This window comes from Malaclemys terrapin, chromosome 25 (assembly GCF_027887155.1).
Source record: "Malaclemys terrapin pileata isolate rMalTer1 chromosome 25, rMalTer1.hap1, whole genome shotgun sequence".
Lineage (NCBI taxonomy): Eukaryota > Metazoa > Chordata > Testudines > Emydidae > Malaclemys > Malaclemys terrapin.
Genome location: NC_071529.1, coordinates 9,814,870 through 9,832,862, shown reverse-complemented (window position 1 = coordinate 9,832,862; position 17,993 = coordinate 9,814,870). Strand labels below are relative to the sequence as shown.

The following is a 17,993-nucleotide window of genomic DNA, read 5'->3' as shown; positions in this document are numbered from 1 at the left end:
CGCTGCAGAAGGTGGCGAAACCTCCCCAGGGTCTCTGCCAATCTGACCTGGGGGGAAATTCCTTCCTTCCCGATCTGAAATCTGGCGATCGGTTAGACCCTGAGTATGTGGGCAAGCCCCACCAGCCAGACACCCGGGGAAGAATTTGTGGTAGTAACTCAGACCCCTCCCCGTCGAGTATCTCCAATGGCCAGTGATGGCACATTGGCTGCTAACAGTCATAGATGGGCTGTGTACCATTGTAGGCAACTTCAGCACACCGTCCCCGCCATAAACGTATCAAGCTCAGTCTTGAAACAAGTTAGGGTTTTGTTTGCCCCCCACTGTTCCCCTTGAAAGGCTGATCCAGAACTTCACTCCTCTGATGCTCAGAAACCTTGGTCTAATTTTAAGCCTAAACTTATTGATGGCCAGTTTGTATCCATTTGTTCTTGTGCCAGCCGTGGTCCTTAACTTAAATAACTCCTCTCTCTCCCTGGTGTTTATCCCTCTGATGTATTTATAGAGAGCGATCGGATCCCTCTCAGCCTGTGTGTTATGCCAAGCAAGCCAAGCTCCTTAAGTCTCCTCTCGTAAGGCCGGTTCTCCGCTCCTCCGATGGCCCTAGTAGCCGTTCTCTGCAACTGTTCACCTTTCGCGCCCGAGGGGTTTCTCGTTCCATGGCGGGGAAATCTGTCCTCAACGCTTGTTTCACCAGCACCCCAACCCCCAGAGGCAAAATGTGGGGGCTCAGTTTCGTGGCCTATTCAGCCCTCTCCCCTGAGCCTGACTCCCCGGGAGCCATTAATCCCGGCTGCAGTGGACACTGGCCCAGCTCGGGTTGGACTGAGAACCCCCAAACTCCTCTCACCCAAGAGCCGTCCGACGGGAGCAGCCGGCAGTCGCTACCAATGCAGGCTCTGTGGGAAGTGGGGGCGGAGAGAGAGTCCAGGGGCCACTCCCCTGGTTTGAAGTCCCCTGCCGTGCCGTCGCTAATGTTTCCATCTCCGGGTGCCCTCTCCCTGCTATGGTGTTCTGTCCTGGTGGCTTCCCGGCCCCAGCCAGTCGCTAGAAAGGTCTCTGATGACACACGCTGACTTGTCTTGCTCCCAAACCTAGGCGCCTCTGTGCTCTCAGCTGCTGTGTCTGTGCCAAGCTAGTAGGCAAGGCTCCCGGGCACGCGATGGCATCGGGCAGCAGCCTGAGAGAGAGCGGCAGGAACATGGCTGGCTGGCATGTGGACGTGCATCTGCTGGGGGAAGCGATGGGTCGTTTAACCCTTTGTAGCTGGGGCTAGAGCTCCTCGCCCTGAATGGCAGCATGTTCCCTGTAATCGCCAAGAGCATCAGGCATATGGACTTGTCCTGCCCGGCGGGCTGATCTCTGTGGAGAACCCTGCTTGCCTGCTGCTGTCCGGTGGCAGGGTCCGCGTTCCCTGCCTGAGACAGATGCATCGCGGGCCTGCCTTCTGGCCATTGATTTGGAGTCACCCTAAGCTTGCAAAGTTTAGTTCTGGGTCTGAAATTCACCTTTGGCAGGGGTGGGTGATTCAGGCCCGTCCCGAATTCCTCCTACGGTACCTCGCTCTTGTGGGGAAGCCACCTCAGCACCCTGCCAGCCCCTTCCCAGGCACCAAATACTGCGCTAAAGTACCCAGCTTGGGGAAAAATAAAGCAAGATCCGATCTAGGAGCCCATGCCCTGGTGCATCTTGGAACAAATTCATGATGGACTCAGAACGGCCACTCCCTCGTGATGGTCAATTTCCCCTGCAGCTGGTGTGCTGGCCACCTTCCTTAAATGGCTTTGTGCTGCTAAGCTGAAAAGACGCAGTTGCCCCTGCCCCCCCCTTGCCTTTGCACTCCCAGTTGGCATGGGGCCCTGGCACAGGGAAGCTGACTCACTCCCCTCTGACCCTGGCATCCTGTGTGTGTGAAGCTGGAAGTGGAGTGACTTGTCAGGAAAGTATTTCCCCTCCTGAGCCGTGGGCACCTGAGTCACTCGATAAGCAGGCCGCTGCTATCTGCCTGCGCCTGCCAGCGAGTCCGCGGCCCCGTACGCAAGGTGGACGTGCCGGGACTCGCGCAGGAAAGGGAACGGCAGGTGGGTGAGCAGGGGAAGAGCTCACCTCTTCCATCTCAGAGCTCTGACTCAGAGCTTGGCTGCACCCCCTGCTGCTCCAGTGCAGAGTCCAACTCGGCCTGGCTGCTTTCCACCCTCACAGTCCCAGTGCTCTGGGAAGGTTTAAATTTATCCTGCAGAGGTGGGGGTCTAGTCCAGGCTCTGCCGCTGCCTCCCCGTGGGACCTTGGACAAGTCACTTAATCTCTCTGGCTTCTTTCCCGTTCCTCCAGCAGGGTGGGTCTGAGACCCTTCTCGGCCGCGTCCCAATATCGCCCAGCCCCCTTGGCTCTGCATCTCGCCTGGAAACATGTTCCTCTCTTGTGTTCCCCTCCCCCACCAGCAGCTCTTTCTCCGTCTGCCTCTCATTTGGCTCAGGCTCGGGTGAGGTACAGCTCGCAGGGTAGATGCTGGAGAAATCGCAGCTGTGGGGTAAGGAGAGACAGATATACACCGGGCAGCACAAGGGGTGCATAGCCAGGGTGAAACTGAAAGACACACACACACACACATATCTAGGATATTAAAGGCCATACGTCACCAGCACCTGTGCAAATAGAACTGAACGGAGAGGAAGGATGGGCCAGTGGTCCGGGCCCTAGCCTAGGACTTGGGAAACCCACATTCCTGCTCCATCTTGGGCCCAGATCCTCAAAGGTATTTCAGCTCCTCACTTCCATTAGCCTCCCCGGGCCTCAGTTCTCACCTGTAAAACAATAACAGCGGTGCCCAGCCTCCCTGGAGTGTCATGAGGGTACATACAGAGATGACTGTGAGGTGCAGATGCTGTGGCACCAGGACCCATCTAAATATCTTAGACAGGTAGAATTTTAATAACTACCCTCCCCTCCACCCCCAGGCTGCCACCCATGCCATGGGGTTGGAGTAGATGAGTGTGCTATGACAGGCGGGCGCCAGGCGAGGACCAGAGCTAGGTGCTGCCCGTGGGCCCCTTCCTTATAGCAGTACAATACTCACCACCATGGTCCAGGGAGTTGCTCTTGGTTTACTGGTTGTGGGTTGGCCAGGCCGTGTGTGAATGGGGTCCCTACCACCGAAGTAGTGGCTTAGGGTTGGGCTTGTTAGTAGTGGCTTGTTGGGCTTCTCCTGCTGTTTGAGCCTAACAGCTGTTAGGTGCCCAGATGCTACGGTAATGGGCACAGAGCACACGTTTAAACACAATGGCGGCTCGACTCCCAAACGTGCTGGCTGGAGACTCCTTCTCTGCTAGTGTCAGGGCAGGGGGCACTGCTGTGTTCCCACAGTCCTTACTCCCTGTCAGCTGGAGTTTGCGATCAGAAGAGGAGTCTGTCCCCGTTTATACAGCAGACATGGGTTCTACTCCAGATTCTGCCACAGACTCCCAGGGAGACTGAAGGCAAGTCACTTTATCACTCCGTGCCTCAGTTTCCCCATCTTTGCGTGGGTCGAGTAATATTTCCCTACCTTGCAGAGGGGGCTGTGAGGCTAGATCCATCTGGGTTCGGGAGATGCTCCCATACTCCTGATATGGAGTTAGCTGGACAGAGAGATAGAAATTCCCCTGGTCTTGGCTGGACCGGAGAAGATGGGAATCCGATCTAATCCCCACTTGGTTTTGGGCTTGCAAACCTAGAGTGAGATTCTGCAAAAGCCAAGCCAGCCTGGGATTCTTTGCTTTTGATCTCCATCCAGCATCCGGGCCAGGCTGGGTGGTCTTCCCATCTTCCTCCAAGGTGGTGGACCGTTGCTGGAACCTCTGGAGAACCGAGCTGTAGATGGAGCCTACTTCTGCAGAAGAATGTAAATAAAGCCGCAGCTGAAGTGGTTGAATATTGAGGGGTCTATACATTTCCCGGCAGTGCGGTCTCACCCTGCCCTAAACACGGCCAGATTAACCTTTTGTGGGCCCAGTGCCAAATATATTTGTGGGCCCCCATGGGGGCAATGGAGCACGGCACGGGGGGGGTCGGTCCCTGGAGTGAGGGGCCGGCCAGGGGTATGATGTGGCAGGGGCGGCCCCGCTCCACCCAGCCCAGTGCAAGGGCACTGTTTTTTGCCAGATGGACAATATCCTGCTCGACCCTGTGCTGCCAGCATGCCCCTTCCTGTCAGGATGGGCCTATGCCACGCCCCACAGCCGCCCCACCCAACACCCTCCCCCCTCCGACTCCCTATGGCCAGAGCCCCCCTGGGCTCGCTATGCCCAGCGCCCCCCCCCAAGACCCTCCCACAACTGCACAGCGTCCTGCACAACACCACCCCTGCCCACAGCCCCACCACAACTGCCCAGCACCCCCCACAGAACCCCCACACCCTAGTGCCCCAACACACACATCTTCCCCGCCCCCTCACAGCCCAGCACCTCCCCTCCCCCAGACCACCCAGAGACCCACTCCCCCACACCCTGCCTCCCGGCCGCACTCCCCGGCCCTCTGGGAGGCAACTGTTTGTGGCCTACCCCAGCCAGGCTCCCTCAGGACCCACTTGCCTGGAGGGGCCCAGGCAAGCCCCCCCCCATTGTCCCCTCCCCCTCGACTGCCGAGACTGGCCAGGCTTCTGCCCGAGTCCCAGGCGGCTCAGCTCCCGGGAGGCAGGTGGGGCCCCGCAGGTGGTGGGAAGCAGAGACTGCCCGGACCTAGAGGTGCACCGGGGGCAGAGAGGAGCCCTCGGCTGGCCAGCGGGCAGCCGAGAGGAGCAAGTGATGGGGGTGGGGGAGCCAGCGGGCTGGTGGGGTCTCAGGGCACAGGGCAAGCAGAGCATGGGCCCAGCTCCATGGCGCCCCTGGATGCCATTGTAAACCCGGTACTGGCCCGAAACACTTAGGCAGTGATTTGCCGGTTAACGTGGAATTCTACCTCCTGAGAGGTGATTGTAAAATCAACCACCCAACCTGCCTCATCTACCCCCCCACTGTGTGTAGCGGGGGCCGACAACAGGAAGTTTGGAAGAGATATTAACAGTGGGGCTAGGGGGCTTCAGTGATCTGTTAGAGGTCAGGATGAGACCTTCATAGGGGGCAGGTTACCCCACAGCTGCCCACTGTGTGGGGCAACCTTCCTCTGGTAGTGACCACTGTCAGAGACGGGATACTGGGTTAGCTGGATCTTGGGTCTCATCCTGTTCCCACGGTCTGGTCTGCCTCCGGGTTTAGTGCCAGCGCAGAGAGAGCGGTGCAGAGAGATCCAGGGAGGGCTGAGAGCACCTGTCTGTGCAAACCTTCGCTGTCCAGCACGGGGCTATGACGCCGACTCCTGTAGGGGATGGGATGGGATGTGTGATTTGACTTCTGGTGGGTGGATGCCACCTGCCATCTCACACAGCAGAGGGGCAACAAACTCCTCTGCGGGGGAGGGGGGGCAGGAATCCACATGGGATCAAATCTCGGCTTCTTCCCTCCCTGATGCCTCGTCCCTCTAAATCATAAGCAATCACCTAATGGGGAGACATTGCGTGGTGGGGGCAGATAAATTTGTAATGGTGACACCCAGCTGCCTCCCCTAGTGGGGCCCCGTTCCTGCATCACCTTGGAAGTGTAGCTGCTAGGAACCGCTTGCCCTGCTCTGTTCCTCGAGGAGGAGGATGGTGCGAGGAAGGTTGGCGTTTTGGGGCGTAGCTCCCCGTCCTGCATGAAGACATCTCGGTGAGGCGACTAGGGGCCGGCTGAAGTGTTGTCAGGTGCGACCCGGCTGACTCTCCCTGAGGCACACAGCCGGCGGGAAGGGAGACATTAGCTGCAGTGAATTAATATTGAGATGGGCTCTTCGGCACCCCCCCCCCCACGCGCACACACGTAAATAATATGTATCCATGGCAATGTAGCTTCCTGCTGCTGCTCCCGTCGAAACAGGGAACGAGTGAAATTATGTAAACAGATCTAGAGTGTAATAGTAATCTCAGCGCTCGGTGACAGACAGTCTGACTGGCACTGGAGCAATGGGATTCAGGGGACGAGCCCTCGGTGATAGACAGTACGACTGACGCTGGAGCACTGGGGCTTGGGGGATGAACCCTCGGTGATGGAAAGTCCGACTGACACTGGAGCAATGGGATTCAGGGGACGAGTCCTCGGTGATAGACAGTCCGACTGACGCTGGAGCACTGGGGCTTGGGGGATGAACCCTCGGTGATGGAAAGTCCGACTGACACTGGAGCAATGGGATTCGGGGGACGAGCCCTCGGTGATAGACAGTCCGACTGACACTGGAGCACTGGGGTTTGGGGGATGAACCCTCGGTGATGGAAAGTCCGACTGACGCTGGAGCAATGGGATTCGGGGGACGAGCCCTCGGTGATAGACAGTCCGACTGACACTGGAGCACTGGGGTTTGGGGGATGAACCCTCGGTGATGGAAAGTCCGACTGACACTGGAGCAATGGGATTCGGGGGACGAGCCCTCGGTGATAGACAGTCCGACTGACACTGGAGCACTGGGGTTTGGGGGATGAACCCTCGGTGATGGAAAGTCCGACTGACGCTGGAGCAATGGGATTCGGGGGACGAGCCCTCGGTGATAGTCTGACACTAGAGCAATGTGGTCAAGGAACAAGCCCTCGGTGACATACAGTCTGACTGGCAATGAGGTTTGGGGGACGAGACCTCGATGGCGGACAGTCTGACTGACGGTGGGGCAATGGGGCTCGGGGGACGAGCACTCCGTGACAGACGGTCTGACTGACACGGAGATGAGCTGTTGACAGGAGAATGCCCAGCTGATCCTGGGGTGTCGTATCAGCGGGCAGAGCAGGCTGGTTGGCCTGTTGCAGCTCCGGCTGCATTCAGGAATAGCTCCAGAGACTCCAGTCTGCCTGCTGCAGCCACTGCCAGCATGGCCTTGTGACAAACAGCTCTCCCACTGGTGAGCAGCCGCGTTCCCTCCAGGCCTGTCTCTAGCTAGGTGTTTGTACATGCCTCGCCCAATCTCAGGTAGGGCCTTCTGGCACTACCGTAACAATAGGAACAGGGGTCCGAGCTCCCTTGTAAGCTTCTTGCCTGTTATGCGGCATTGCTATGTGCTGTTCAGCGGCAGCCACGTTCCACCCCAGAGGTGGCTGCGTTTTGCTGCTGAGTGAAGTTGATTCTCTTTTTGCTGCCTCGGGGTGTGGGTGTGGGTGGGGGAAGGAAGGAAGAATTTAACACTCGCAAAGCACTGTGAGATCCCGGGGGGGAAGGCCGCTCCAGGGAGGGTGCAAAGCACCATGCTCACACAGCCGTAAACGCTGAACAGATTCCCAGGCCCTTGAGCTCCTTTGCTGCCTTGTGTTTTTGGCAGGCTGCTGACCGGAGCGCCCCAGGACGTGGCAGCCGGGACGGAGAATGCCACGCGGACGGGGGCCATGTACTCCTGCCCCCTGAGTGTCTCCACGAATGACTGCGAGCGAGTGGACATTGAGGAGAAGAGTATGCGAGCGCTTCTCAGCCCCCTGCGCCCCACCCAGGGAAACCCACCCCCAGCCAGCCTAGCAACTTGGGAGGTGGGGGTTAAATCCCACCCGTCTTGGGTGATGCTCTTCCTGCGGGGATGTTGCTGTCTTCAGACTCCTGACCCCGTTCTGTCCTGAACCCAAGCTGGAAGGGAGGAGAGAACAACCCCTTTCTCACTGCATACATGTCCCCACTGCTCTGTCAGTGCTCCCCCAGCCCTGCCCCATGGTAGCATGCTCTCCTGGGCAGGCAGCCCCACGCTTTCCCAGTCCTGGGCTTCCCCTATGCACTGTCTCATGCTCTCTTGGGAAGTTCAGCCCCTGCGGTGACCCACTCACGGCAATGACAAGTGCTGCAGAGGGCCGGGGGACTCCAGCCCTGCCCAGGAGGGTCTCTTGCTGGAGGGATCCACGCCCTGGTTGCATTGTTCGAGGGCTGGGGCATGAGCGGGGGAGGCGGCTACGCATTCTCATGTGGTCACTGCTCTTTGTCTCCTCTGCTCCGTGTGCCCAGGTGAACCGCAGAAGAACATCATTAAGGACATGTGGCTGGGGGTGACCATCGCTAGCCAGAGACAGCCCTCGGGGAGAGTGCTGGTGAGTGTGGCCTGCTGGGATACCTTGGGGGGTTTGGCGGGGGAGCTTGTCAAGAGCCTGAGCATCACACCTAGGACACGATTCACCATTGCACGTGCCTTGCACAGCATTTACACCAGTGCAGGGCAACTACAAAATGAGAGGGAAGGGAGTGTGGCCTAGTGTTTAGAGCAGGGGACACCAGGCCTGTTTCTCCGCTGCTGGTCTCAGTGTCGGGCTTCACACCCATGCAAAGTGGGTGGGAAATGCCCCCAGGCCACTCGCTTGTGTAACCGGCAAGACATGGTGCACGGCGGTGGGGACGCCTGGGTTCTATTCCTGCCCCAATCTTGACTATGGGCAAATCACTTGCCTCAGTTTGCCCATCTGTAAAATGGGACTGATGATACTGACTGCCCCTCCCGGACTGAATTAATGAATGGATGAGGAGGGGCTGCAGAAGAGCAGTATAATGGAGCAGGTCACACCTGCAATTACACTTAGTATAGAGGTGCAGCCTGTGGAGACGACAAGTCCCAAAATGCAATGCTCCAACTTGCTTCTGCTCGGAGCATTGCATGCTGGGTTCCGTAGGCTCTGTGGGCAGTGCCCCTGCATTAAAGATGAAGGCGATTACCCTTTCGTTGCAGAGGTGTCGCTCTCTCTAGGGTTTGAAACCATGCAACTGCTTCCCTCTCTCTGCACCACTCTCTCCACCCCTCCCTCGCCAAGGACCCCGTCATGGCATATGGTTCCCAGTCGTTCCTTGTCGCTGGGCTTTTGCCGAGCGAGGGTCTGGTTTCCAGATTGCAATGGCAGCCTGGAGGAAACCAAACCAGGCCAACAGCCTCGGTGCCAGCCGCTCGGCCTGAGGCTGCGTGGGAAAGAACATGAGACAATCCAGAACTGAAAGGGGAAGGCAGCCCCCGGGGGATTCAGAGCCGAGCAGGGCTTAACCATTGCCTGCTGCAGTTCTGCTGAGGTCTCTCTGGGCTGTCTCTGGGAGCTCCAGGGCCCATCACGGGGATAACTGGGCTCTGCGGGAGTCTGTGGGTCTGGCTCTCCGTTGCCCAGGTAGAGGGTTTCCCGGTCCGATCTGTGGTACCGTCTGACACCTGCTCTGCCCTGTGTAATTAGCGTCTGAGGCGCAGGGTGATGGAGAATCAGCCCCATAGACGCCTGTAGAACCCCACTATGGCTCACTCGCTCTCTGATGCCTTTGCTGGCAGGGGTCCCAGGCCGCTCCTAAGCTCGCCCTTCCGGTTCGAAACCCCAACTCAGCGGCTCAGGCAGGGGGGCCAGACCTGGCAGAGGTCCAGGGAGGCTAGCGACCCCGCAATGGAAATATTGTGGGGGCTCCCCCTGACTCCTCCTATCCCGCTGCCCCTACCCCCTTTGCCGGAAGCTTCCCCCCACCGCCTCTGCCCCCCCTTTCCCCAGGGATTCTAGCTCCAGACCCATCTGCCTTTTTTAAAGCACATTTGCGGCTGGCGTCACGGCCCTGGGGGCTGATGTCTATGCTGTATCCACGGCGGGCCATGTTCACCCCTGGTGTAACTCCGTGTGCTCCCCTGAAGGTAACTGAGCACCGGGACGGATCTGACCCAGAGCAGAGAGAGCAGAGCATCAGCTTCACCCGCAGGCTCCGTGCCAACCCCCCCTCCTCCCCCCAGCAGGTGTGTAACTGGCAAGACATGGTGCACAGCGGTGGGGAATCAGACCCCTGCAGTGGAGTGCATCAGGACTCCTGGGTTCTATTCCTGCCCTGATCTTGACGATGGTCAAGTCACTTGCCTCAGTTTGCCCATCTGTAAAATGGGACTAATGATGTTCTGACTCCATGGTCCTTCCGTCCTTGGCTTTCCTGCTGCGGCTGCCATCCTCACAACTACACAGCCCATGCCCACCCATGCTTGCCTGCATGCACATGAGCATGCCTAGGTACGCGTGTACCCCAATCTTTGCACGGTCATTCACAGCTATGCAGTTTCCATCTTCCCCCTCATCTGCAAATCCTAAAATTGGTTCAAAAGGCCTCAATTAAATTAGCTGGAAGGCAAGGCGGCACTTTGGGTAACAGAGCTACATCTCCACAGCTGTGATTGGGAGGGCCAGTCCCCCGAGGGGCAGATCGGGGACGTCTGCGACTACTGGCGTTGAGCGAACAGCAGACAGTTCCACCCCGAATGTCCCCCAACCCCGTTGGCTCCTAGGGGGCTACGGCCAGGGAACAATCTCACGAGGTAGGAGAGGAGAGGAAAGCTGGCCAGTGGTTACGGCTTGGGAGACCAGGGGTCATGCCCCTTCTCTGCCACAGACTGTTTGTGTGACCTTGGGCAAATCGCTTAGCCTCTCAGGCCCTCATCTGGTTTGCTAATAGCGCTGCCCTACCTCACAAGGATAAATAGACCGAAGGTGCTCAGATAACGCACTAATAGGGTCATGTAAGTACGATCGCTGGAGACTGCCAGAGCTGCTGGTCCTGCCTGGATCTCTCACTCTGTGTAACAGTGCTTAGCTTAGCTCTGCCTTGAGTGCAGGGGACTGGACTAGAAGACCGCTCGCGATCCCTTCCGGGCCTGCGATTCTATGCCTTCGTCTGGCTGCGTGCGGGGCTCGAACCTGGGAATCGAAATGGATGGGTCGGCACTGCTTGAGCACAGAGGGCCACGCTGGGTTAGCCTGGCTTATGCGTGCTTCCCCTTCCCAGCCCAACAGAGAGGGGAAGAAGGGGAACGCAGCTTGTGCTTCTACCCAGGATGCATTGGGCTGAATGAGGATCGCGTCTGCAGTTACACTTCTTGTTCTGCTGCAGACCAGGCACCATCGGGTCCGGGGCTGGGACTATGGGAATACAAATAATAATAATAATACATTAATTAATTCCAAGGGCCTGGTGATTGCCATGCTCCAGGGCTCGTGCTGATCGCCAGCTGGGATCAGGAAGGGATCCCACCTTGCCCCATGATACAGCATTCCTGAGTTTCATGAGGATTTAGGCCTTCTTCTGAGGCACTGTCCACTTGAAGAGATGGTGGCCTTGACCAGAGGGTCTGATTGGATATGGCAGGAGACAAGAGGAACTGTTGGTCTGATTTCTGGCGGCAGGACGCTGGAATAGGTGGGCCAGGGCTGTGGTTTGATTGGAGGTGGGGTATCAGGTTAGCCGTGCTGTTGGTTTGATCTGGTACAGTTCAAAGTACGACACAGCAGAGGATGGACAACCGCTCCAATCTGGTAGGGCAAGAGGTGGGGAACTGGAGAAGATGAACCTTGGTCTGACCTGGAGTGGCAGGAGGCGGGATATGGGGGTATATTGACTGCTGCCCTGACCAGGAGTGGCAGGACTGGGATACCGAGGTATATGGACTGCTGCTCTCCCGTGATCTGGTAGGAGGTGGGATATCAGAAGTATATGGACTGTCGCTCTCACCTGAAGTGGTTGGAAGTGGGATATTGGGAGCATACAGACCTGGAGTAGCAGGAATGGGATATAAGGGTACATGGACTGCTGCCCTCCCCTGATCTGGCAGGAGGTGGAATATCTGGACTAGTGTATCTGGAGGTGGCTAGCTCTGGCCCATTGGACTGACCCAGGAGACCAACCCCTGTGCGGTAGCCCCAGTGCCCCGCGAGCCCCGGACAGCAGCGTGCTCGGCACTCACCCAGTTTGCTCCTGGCTCCCCAGGCCTGCGCTCACCGATACGCCAGGGTCCTGATGTCTGGCAACGAAGAGCAGCATCGCATGGTGGGGAAATGCTACGTCCGCGGCAATGACCTTCAGCTGGAGCTGGCAGACGACTGGCAGACCTACCACAACGAGATGTGCAACTCCAACAACGAGGAGACTGGCATGTGCCAGATGGGCACCAGCGGCGGCTTCACCGCCAACACCGTGTACTTTGGGGCGCCTGGCGCCTACAACTGGCAAGGTCAGTCCCGCTGCCACCAGCTGCTTTGGCTCTCCCGCCCCCCACCCCGGCACTGCCCTTCCCCCAGCCCATGTGCCTGGACCAACACGGCCTCTCTGGGTACGCCTACACCGCAAGAAAGACCTGCGGCGCGGCCGTGGCTGACTCGGGCCGCGGGGCTGTACAATTGCAGTGGAGATGTGTGGACTTGGAGAACCCGCAAGTGGGGAGGATCCCAGAGCCCTGGCTCCATCCCAGAGCCCTGGCGCCAGCCCGAGCCCAAACGTCTCCACGGCAGGTTCCCGAGCTAGCTGATCCAGATTGAGACTCACTGCCGCTGGGTTTTTATCAGTGTAGACGCACCCTCGGTGTGGCCACACCATGAGTGTCCAGTGGCTCTGCTAGGGGCGGAGGGCTGGTGGGGAGGGAAAGGGGCAAGGAGGCAGCACTGGTATACAGAAGCGACTGGTGCTGGGGAGGGGGATGGAGAGAGATTCCTGTGCCTGCTGCCGCCACCTGCCTCTGGTTTGAACTATTCCGTGTTTCCCTCCCCGGCTGCAGGGACGAACTACGTGCTACACCGAGAGAACTGGGACCTGGTCGACTTCTCCTACCCCAACCATAACAATGGCAACATCTACATAGGTACCTTCCGCTGCGTCTGGAAGGGACGTTCCCCCCCTTGCCCTCCCCAAGTAACAACGCGGGGGGCGGGGATAGAGAAGGGCAGCTCTGCCACTGTCTCCCTATAGGACCCTCTGTGCCTCGGTTTCCCCAGGTATAAACTGGCTGTCTGGTGTCCTCATTGTTCCTACGGGGGGAGTTCCCATGCGCCTGTGAGTCATGCCACTCAGGTCCAGGCTAGCGGGGTGCTTCACCCATTGCTGTTAGCAGGTTGAGAGCCAAAGGGAATCCCAGCCTGATGCCCCTTTCCCCACAGACAGATGCTGAGATGGGAACTGGAACGGGGAAGCACCTTTCAAGCCCAGATGCTTCCCTGACCCTCTGGGGCTGGCAGTGAAATCTCCCCCTGGGCCAGGAGGAGGCTGGCGACGGTCTCGCTTGCGAGGGCATTTGCAGCCTCTGTGTCATGAGCTTGCTGGGCCTCAGTCCACTTCCCAGCATCCTCGGCGCCAAACCCACTGCTGCTAATTGTCCCCTCGGCTGTCGGCCTCAGGAGGGAGACCAAGGGCTGCCTGGACCAGAGACAGCTCATGCCTAGGGTGGGTCCCTCTGGGTCAGGGCTAGGGGGGCCGCTTGCCCTGCTGCTAAGCCACCTACAAGTGCACTGGTGGTACAGAGCGGGCGTCAGCTGGCCAGGGGATCAATCTGGCATCTCTGACCAGCATCTAGAGCCTGATCCAAACCCTGTTTAAGACTCCAGTGGGCTTTGGTGCTCTGGCCCACACGACTGTGTCCCCACATGGGTCCATTCAGGTTTGGGACCAGGGTTGGCATCAGTTCTATGTCCATGCAAAGACTCCCACACTGGGCGATGCAGCTGTCTGTAGCTGCTAGCTAGGGTCCGTCCCCGCTATGCGTTTGCCTGGGATCCCCCCAGGTTGTGATTCCCCCCTGCCCCCCAAGTGAGGGGCCCTGCAGCTCCCAAGGCCTGACGCCTGACCCCACCACTCTCCAGGCTACACGGTCCAAGCCGCCAGCGCCGTCCTGCACCGGAACCAGGTGACCCTTGTCACTGGAGCTCCCCGCCACCAGCACGCAGGCGCCGTGTACCTGCTGACGGACGTCTCCCGCAGCACCCTGGAGAGGAGCCTGGTGCTGCCTGGGGAGCAGGTGGGCTCCTACTTCGGGAGCGCCATCGCCCTGGCAGACCTCGATAACGATGGGTGAGCTCTGCAGGCCCGTGAGTGGGAGTGGCCCAGGGAGAGGGGCTCCCCTGCGTGACAGAGACATACATGGCGTTGTGATTCCATGGGCAGACCCTGGATCTCTGTAGCTTGGGGGGTGTCTCCATAGCTCATAGCTTGGGTTCTCTATAGACCATAGCTTTGAGGTGGGCCCATAGCTTTGAGGAGGTCTCTGTACCCCATAACTGGGAGGGGGATCTCCATAGCTTTGAAGTGGGCCCATAGCTTTGAGGGGGGTCTCTGTAGCCCATAGCTGGTGGGGATCTCCATAGCTTTGAGGTGGGCCCATAGCTTTGAGGGGGTCTCTGTAGCCCATAGCTGGGGGGGAATCTCCATAGCCCATTGCTTTGAGGAGGGCCCATAGCTTGGAGTTACATGGCTCTGTATCTTTGAGGAGAGGGATCCCCATAGCTTTGGGGGGGGTCTCTGTAGCCCTTAGCTTGGGGGGATCTTCATAGCTTTGGGGGGGTCCATAGCTTTGGGGGATCTCCATGGTCCATAGCTTTGAGGGGGTGTCTCTGAAGCCTGTAGCTTTGGTGGGGGGGGTCTCCATAGCCCATCTCTTTGGGGGAGGGTCTCCAGAGCACTGACCGAGTCTGATCCACCATCATAGTCGCCCTTGGCCCTGACCCCGCCCTTCCTGTCCCTGCCGGCAGGTGGCAGGACCTGGTGATTGGGGCCCCGTACTACTTCGAGCGGAAGCAAGAGGTGGGCGGCGCTGTATACGTATACATGAATGAGGCTGGCAGCTTCCAGAACCGGTCCAGCCTGGTTCTGAAGGGACCCAGCAACTCGGCCTTCGGCTTCGCTGTGGCCAGCATCGGGGACGTCAACCAGGACGGCTTCCAGGGTGCGTGGGGCTGCCCCTCCCACTGGGGGGGGAGGGGGGCTTGTGATGGGAGACCTCGGGGCTCACTGGGTATCTGGGGGGCACTGCAGTGCCATGGGGCCAGGGAGTTATAAGGGTAACTCTTGGAAGGGGTAGCTGGGAGGGTGTGGTGGGGGGTGAGGTTGCAGGGCTTGGGGTGCAGTAGGGTTTGGGGAGCTCGGGGTGTGCTGGGGGTATGGGGTGGCTCTGGGGTGGGATTGAGGGACTCTGGTGTGTGTGTGTGGGGGGGGTTGTGTGAGTATGGGGGAGCTCAGGATGGTGTGAGGTTTGGGAGCTATGGGGTGGCTCGGGGTGGTGTGGGGTTTGGGGGATTCAGGAGGTGGTTTGGGGGTGGGATCAGGGGCCTCTGATGTGCGTGGGGTTTAGTCTGGGTGTGGGGTGCTCTGGGGGCTGTGTAGGGTTTAGTCAGGGTATGGGGGGCGGGTGTGAGGGTTGGAGGGTATGTATGGGGTGGCTCGGTGGTCATGTGGGGTTTGGGGGATCCATAGGGGCGGAGTGGAGGTATGGGGTGGCACTGGGGCTGGTGTGGGGGTTCGGGGGCTGGGGTAGTCTGTGGGATTGGGGGAAATGGGTGGCTCTGGGGTGAACTGAGTTTGTGGGGGGGCTCATGAGTGGTGGGGATTTAGTGAGGGGGCTGGAGATGGCTTCTGTGAGGCTGGAGGAGCTGGGGTCTCTGGTGGAGCTTGTGTGACCCTTCGCCTCTCCCCACAGATATCGCCATTGGGGCTCCCTTCGAGGGCCCCGGCAAGGTCTACATCTACCACAGCAGCTCAGGGGGGCTGGTGGCCAAGCCCCGGCAGGTAAAGGCACCTTGCGCACCTCCTTGCTCCCCCTAGGGGGCGCTTTGCAAAGGGAGAATTCCATTGGGCGGAGCCAAGTCCTGGCCAGGGAGAGAGATGGGGTGGGGGGGCATCTGGCACAGTCCCTCCCCCACCAGGGAAGCGTTAGCATCAGGAACAGGCTAGGAAATGCTCCCCTCCCTAATCTGTGGGTGGATGATGGATATGGGATGATCCTAGAAGGGTGCGAAGGAGGGGGAGACACATGGGGAAAAGGCAATTGGGATTCCCAGGATCTTCCCAGGGTCCTGCTCCAAACCTCACTGAACTGCTGGCCCGGGGGGCGGTGGTCCTGGAGCGGCCGTGGGTGACTCCCTTTCCTCCCCCATCCCCCGCCCTGCAGGTGATCAGCGGGGCAGAGCTGGGCCCGTCTGGCATCCAGACCTTCGGGTACTCCCTGAGTGGGGGGCTGGACGTCGACGGAAATTCCTACCCCGATCTGCTGGTGGGGAGCTTGTCAGAGCAGATAGCTCTGCTCAGGTAAGGGGGGTTGGGGTTGGGACAGGGCATGCCGCCAGGGCAACCTTTCCCCTGCAGGGGCGGGCCGGGGGTGGCTTCTTAGGGGCGGGTGCTATTCTGAGGCTGGTCTCTGGACCCACAAGTACAGGGGGATTGTGTGGGGCTCAGCATGGTGGGGGGGCTCTGTTGGCATCAGTGGGGATTGAACCTGGGACCTTCAGCAGAGGCACCAGCTGCTCCCCTTGAAGGAGCAGGTATAGATATGGGATGGGACTGGGAGGGCTCTAGAGGTGGCGAGAAAGGGAGACTCAGGACATTGCGCGACTGCCCCCTACAGGCGCCAGTGCGGAGTTCGCTCTCCGTGGCCCATTCAGCCCTTGGCCAACCATCAGTCCTGACAGGGACAGGGCTGGTGCCCCAAATCTCTCCGTGCTCATGTCACCCAGGCCCCCTGACCGGACAGTGGACCTCTTGCAGCCACTCCTGTCTTGGGCTGCATTGAAACCAGGGGAAAGGTTCTGTCTAGCCCTGTACCCCAAGATTTTGGGTCCCCTGAGCCGCGGAGGGGCCTTGAGACTGCCCTCGCCGCCCCCCAAAACCCTCCAGTGTGCCCCCCAAAGCCCACCCCCTGCGGGGGAGGTGGGAGCCCTGACTCCTGCGGAGCAGGGTGGCGCCCGGTAGCTCTTGGCGCTGGTGGGCAGAGCTGGCGGCGGTCCCTGCTGGGAGGGAGGCTCGGCTGAACTCGTCCCTTTCTCTGCCTGCCCAGAGCTCGACCTGTGATCAACATCTTGAACAAAACCTTCACGGTGAGCCCCAGCGTGGTGGACCCGGCCAAGTGCACCTCAAACTCCTGGTAAGGGTCCCTCCCAAAAACGTCATCCATGCCCCCCGATTGGCAGGGCCCCCGGATGGCGCCCCGGGGCTCATGGGGCTAGCTCTGCCCTGCGGTCCCTGTGCCCGTAGCATCCGGGCGGGGTGTGTCTGCGGCCAGAGCGACGGGGACGCGTCTGGGACCCTGCCTGCTGGCCCCGCCCCATCCTGCTGTCACTGACCAGGGCCTCCTCTCTCGCCCCCGTAGCATCCAGGTGCAGATCTGCTTCTCCTACAACCAGAGTGCTGGGGACCCCAAGTACAAGGAGCAAATCAGTGAGTGGGCTGGAGAGGGAGAGGGTGTGAGACGCACTGGCGGGTGTGCGCTGCAAATTGTGTGTGCACACGCCCAGTGTGAGCAATGGTGTGCGCATGCAGTGTTGTATATATGTGTGTGTGTGTGGCGGGGAGGGGACAGCAAGAGGCACAGGGAAAAGGCAATTGGGGGAGGGGTTCCCGGGATCCAGGGGGCTGCCCCTATAACCATTGAACTGTAGGCGTGGGGGGAATGCAGTAGCAGTGGATGTCTCCCTTGCACGCAATGGCGGGTGTGTTCATACCGGAGCACTAGTGGGTGGATGCATGCAGTGGTGTATATGTGGGCGCACACGGGTAGGTCATGCAGTGGCGAGTGTGCAATGGTGAGTACGTTTGCACGGGTGTGTGTGTTCGGAGGTGCATGGGCATGCTTGTGTACTCGTGTAATGGGTGTGGGTGGCTGTGCACGTGTAATGGTGCATGCAGTGGTGTGTGCGTGTGCACGTGCACTAGTAATGGTGCGTGTACGATGGTGTGTCTGTGTGTGTGCCTATGTGCAATGTAAGCATCACTGTGTGTGTGCATGGCCAGCGTTTGCCCTGTGTCTCCATGGGGTCTGGCCACCCTGCTGCGGGCGGGAGGTATGAGCCCGTTCTCCCCCCCCCCCACTCCCGCTCTCTCCAGACCTGCTGTACACCCTGGAGGCTGACAAAGACCGGCGCCCGGCCCGGGTGAGGTTTGCCGGGACCCACTCCGCTGTTTACAAGGGCGTCTTCACCATGCCAACCACCAAGTGCCATGACCTGCAGCTCCTCCTGCTGG

At 59.4% G+C, this 17,993-nt stretch overlaps 1 protein-coding gene across 1 annotated transcript in view; it reads left to right on the top strand.

The window, feature by feature from the left end:
- The window catches only part of ITGA3 (integrin subunit alpha 3), a 42,260-nt gene that overhangs the window by 13,841 nt on the left and 10,426 nt on the right, over positions 1–17,993 (top strand). The window contains exons 2-12 of the mRNA XM_054014265.1: positions 7,351–7,478; positions 8,016–8,098; positions 11,766–12,009; positions 12,550–12,633; positions 13,628–13,835; positions 14,513–14,706; positions 15,457–15,545; positions 15,928–16,064; positions 16,810–16,896; positions 17,122–17,189; positions 17,856–17,992. Of these exons, the coding sequence (XP_053870240.1) occupies positions 7,351–7,478; positions 8,016–8,098; positions 11,766–12,009; positions 12,550–12,633; positions 13,628–13,835; positions 14,513–14,706; positions 15,457–15,545; positions 15,928–16,064; positions 16,810–16,896; positions 17,122–17,189; positions 17,856–17,992 (1,459 nt within the window). The remainder of the gene's footprint in view (positions 1–7,350; positions 7,479–8,015; positions 8,099–11,765; positions 12,010–12,549; positions 12,634–13,627; positions 13,836–14,512; positions 14,707–15,456; positions 15,546–15,927; positions 16,065–16,809; positions 16,897–17,121; positions 17,190–17,855; position 17,993) is intronic.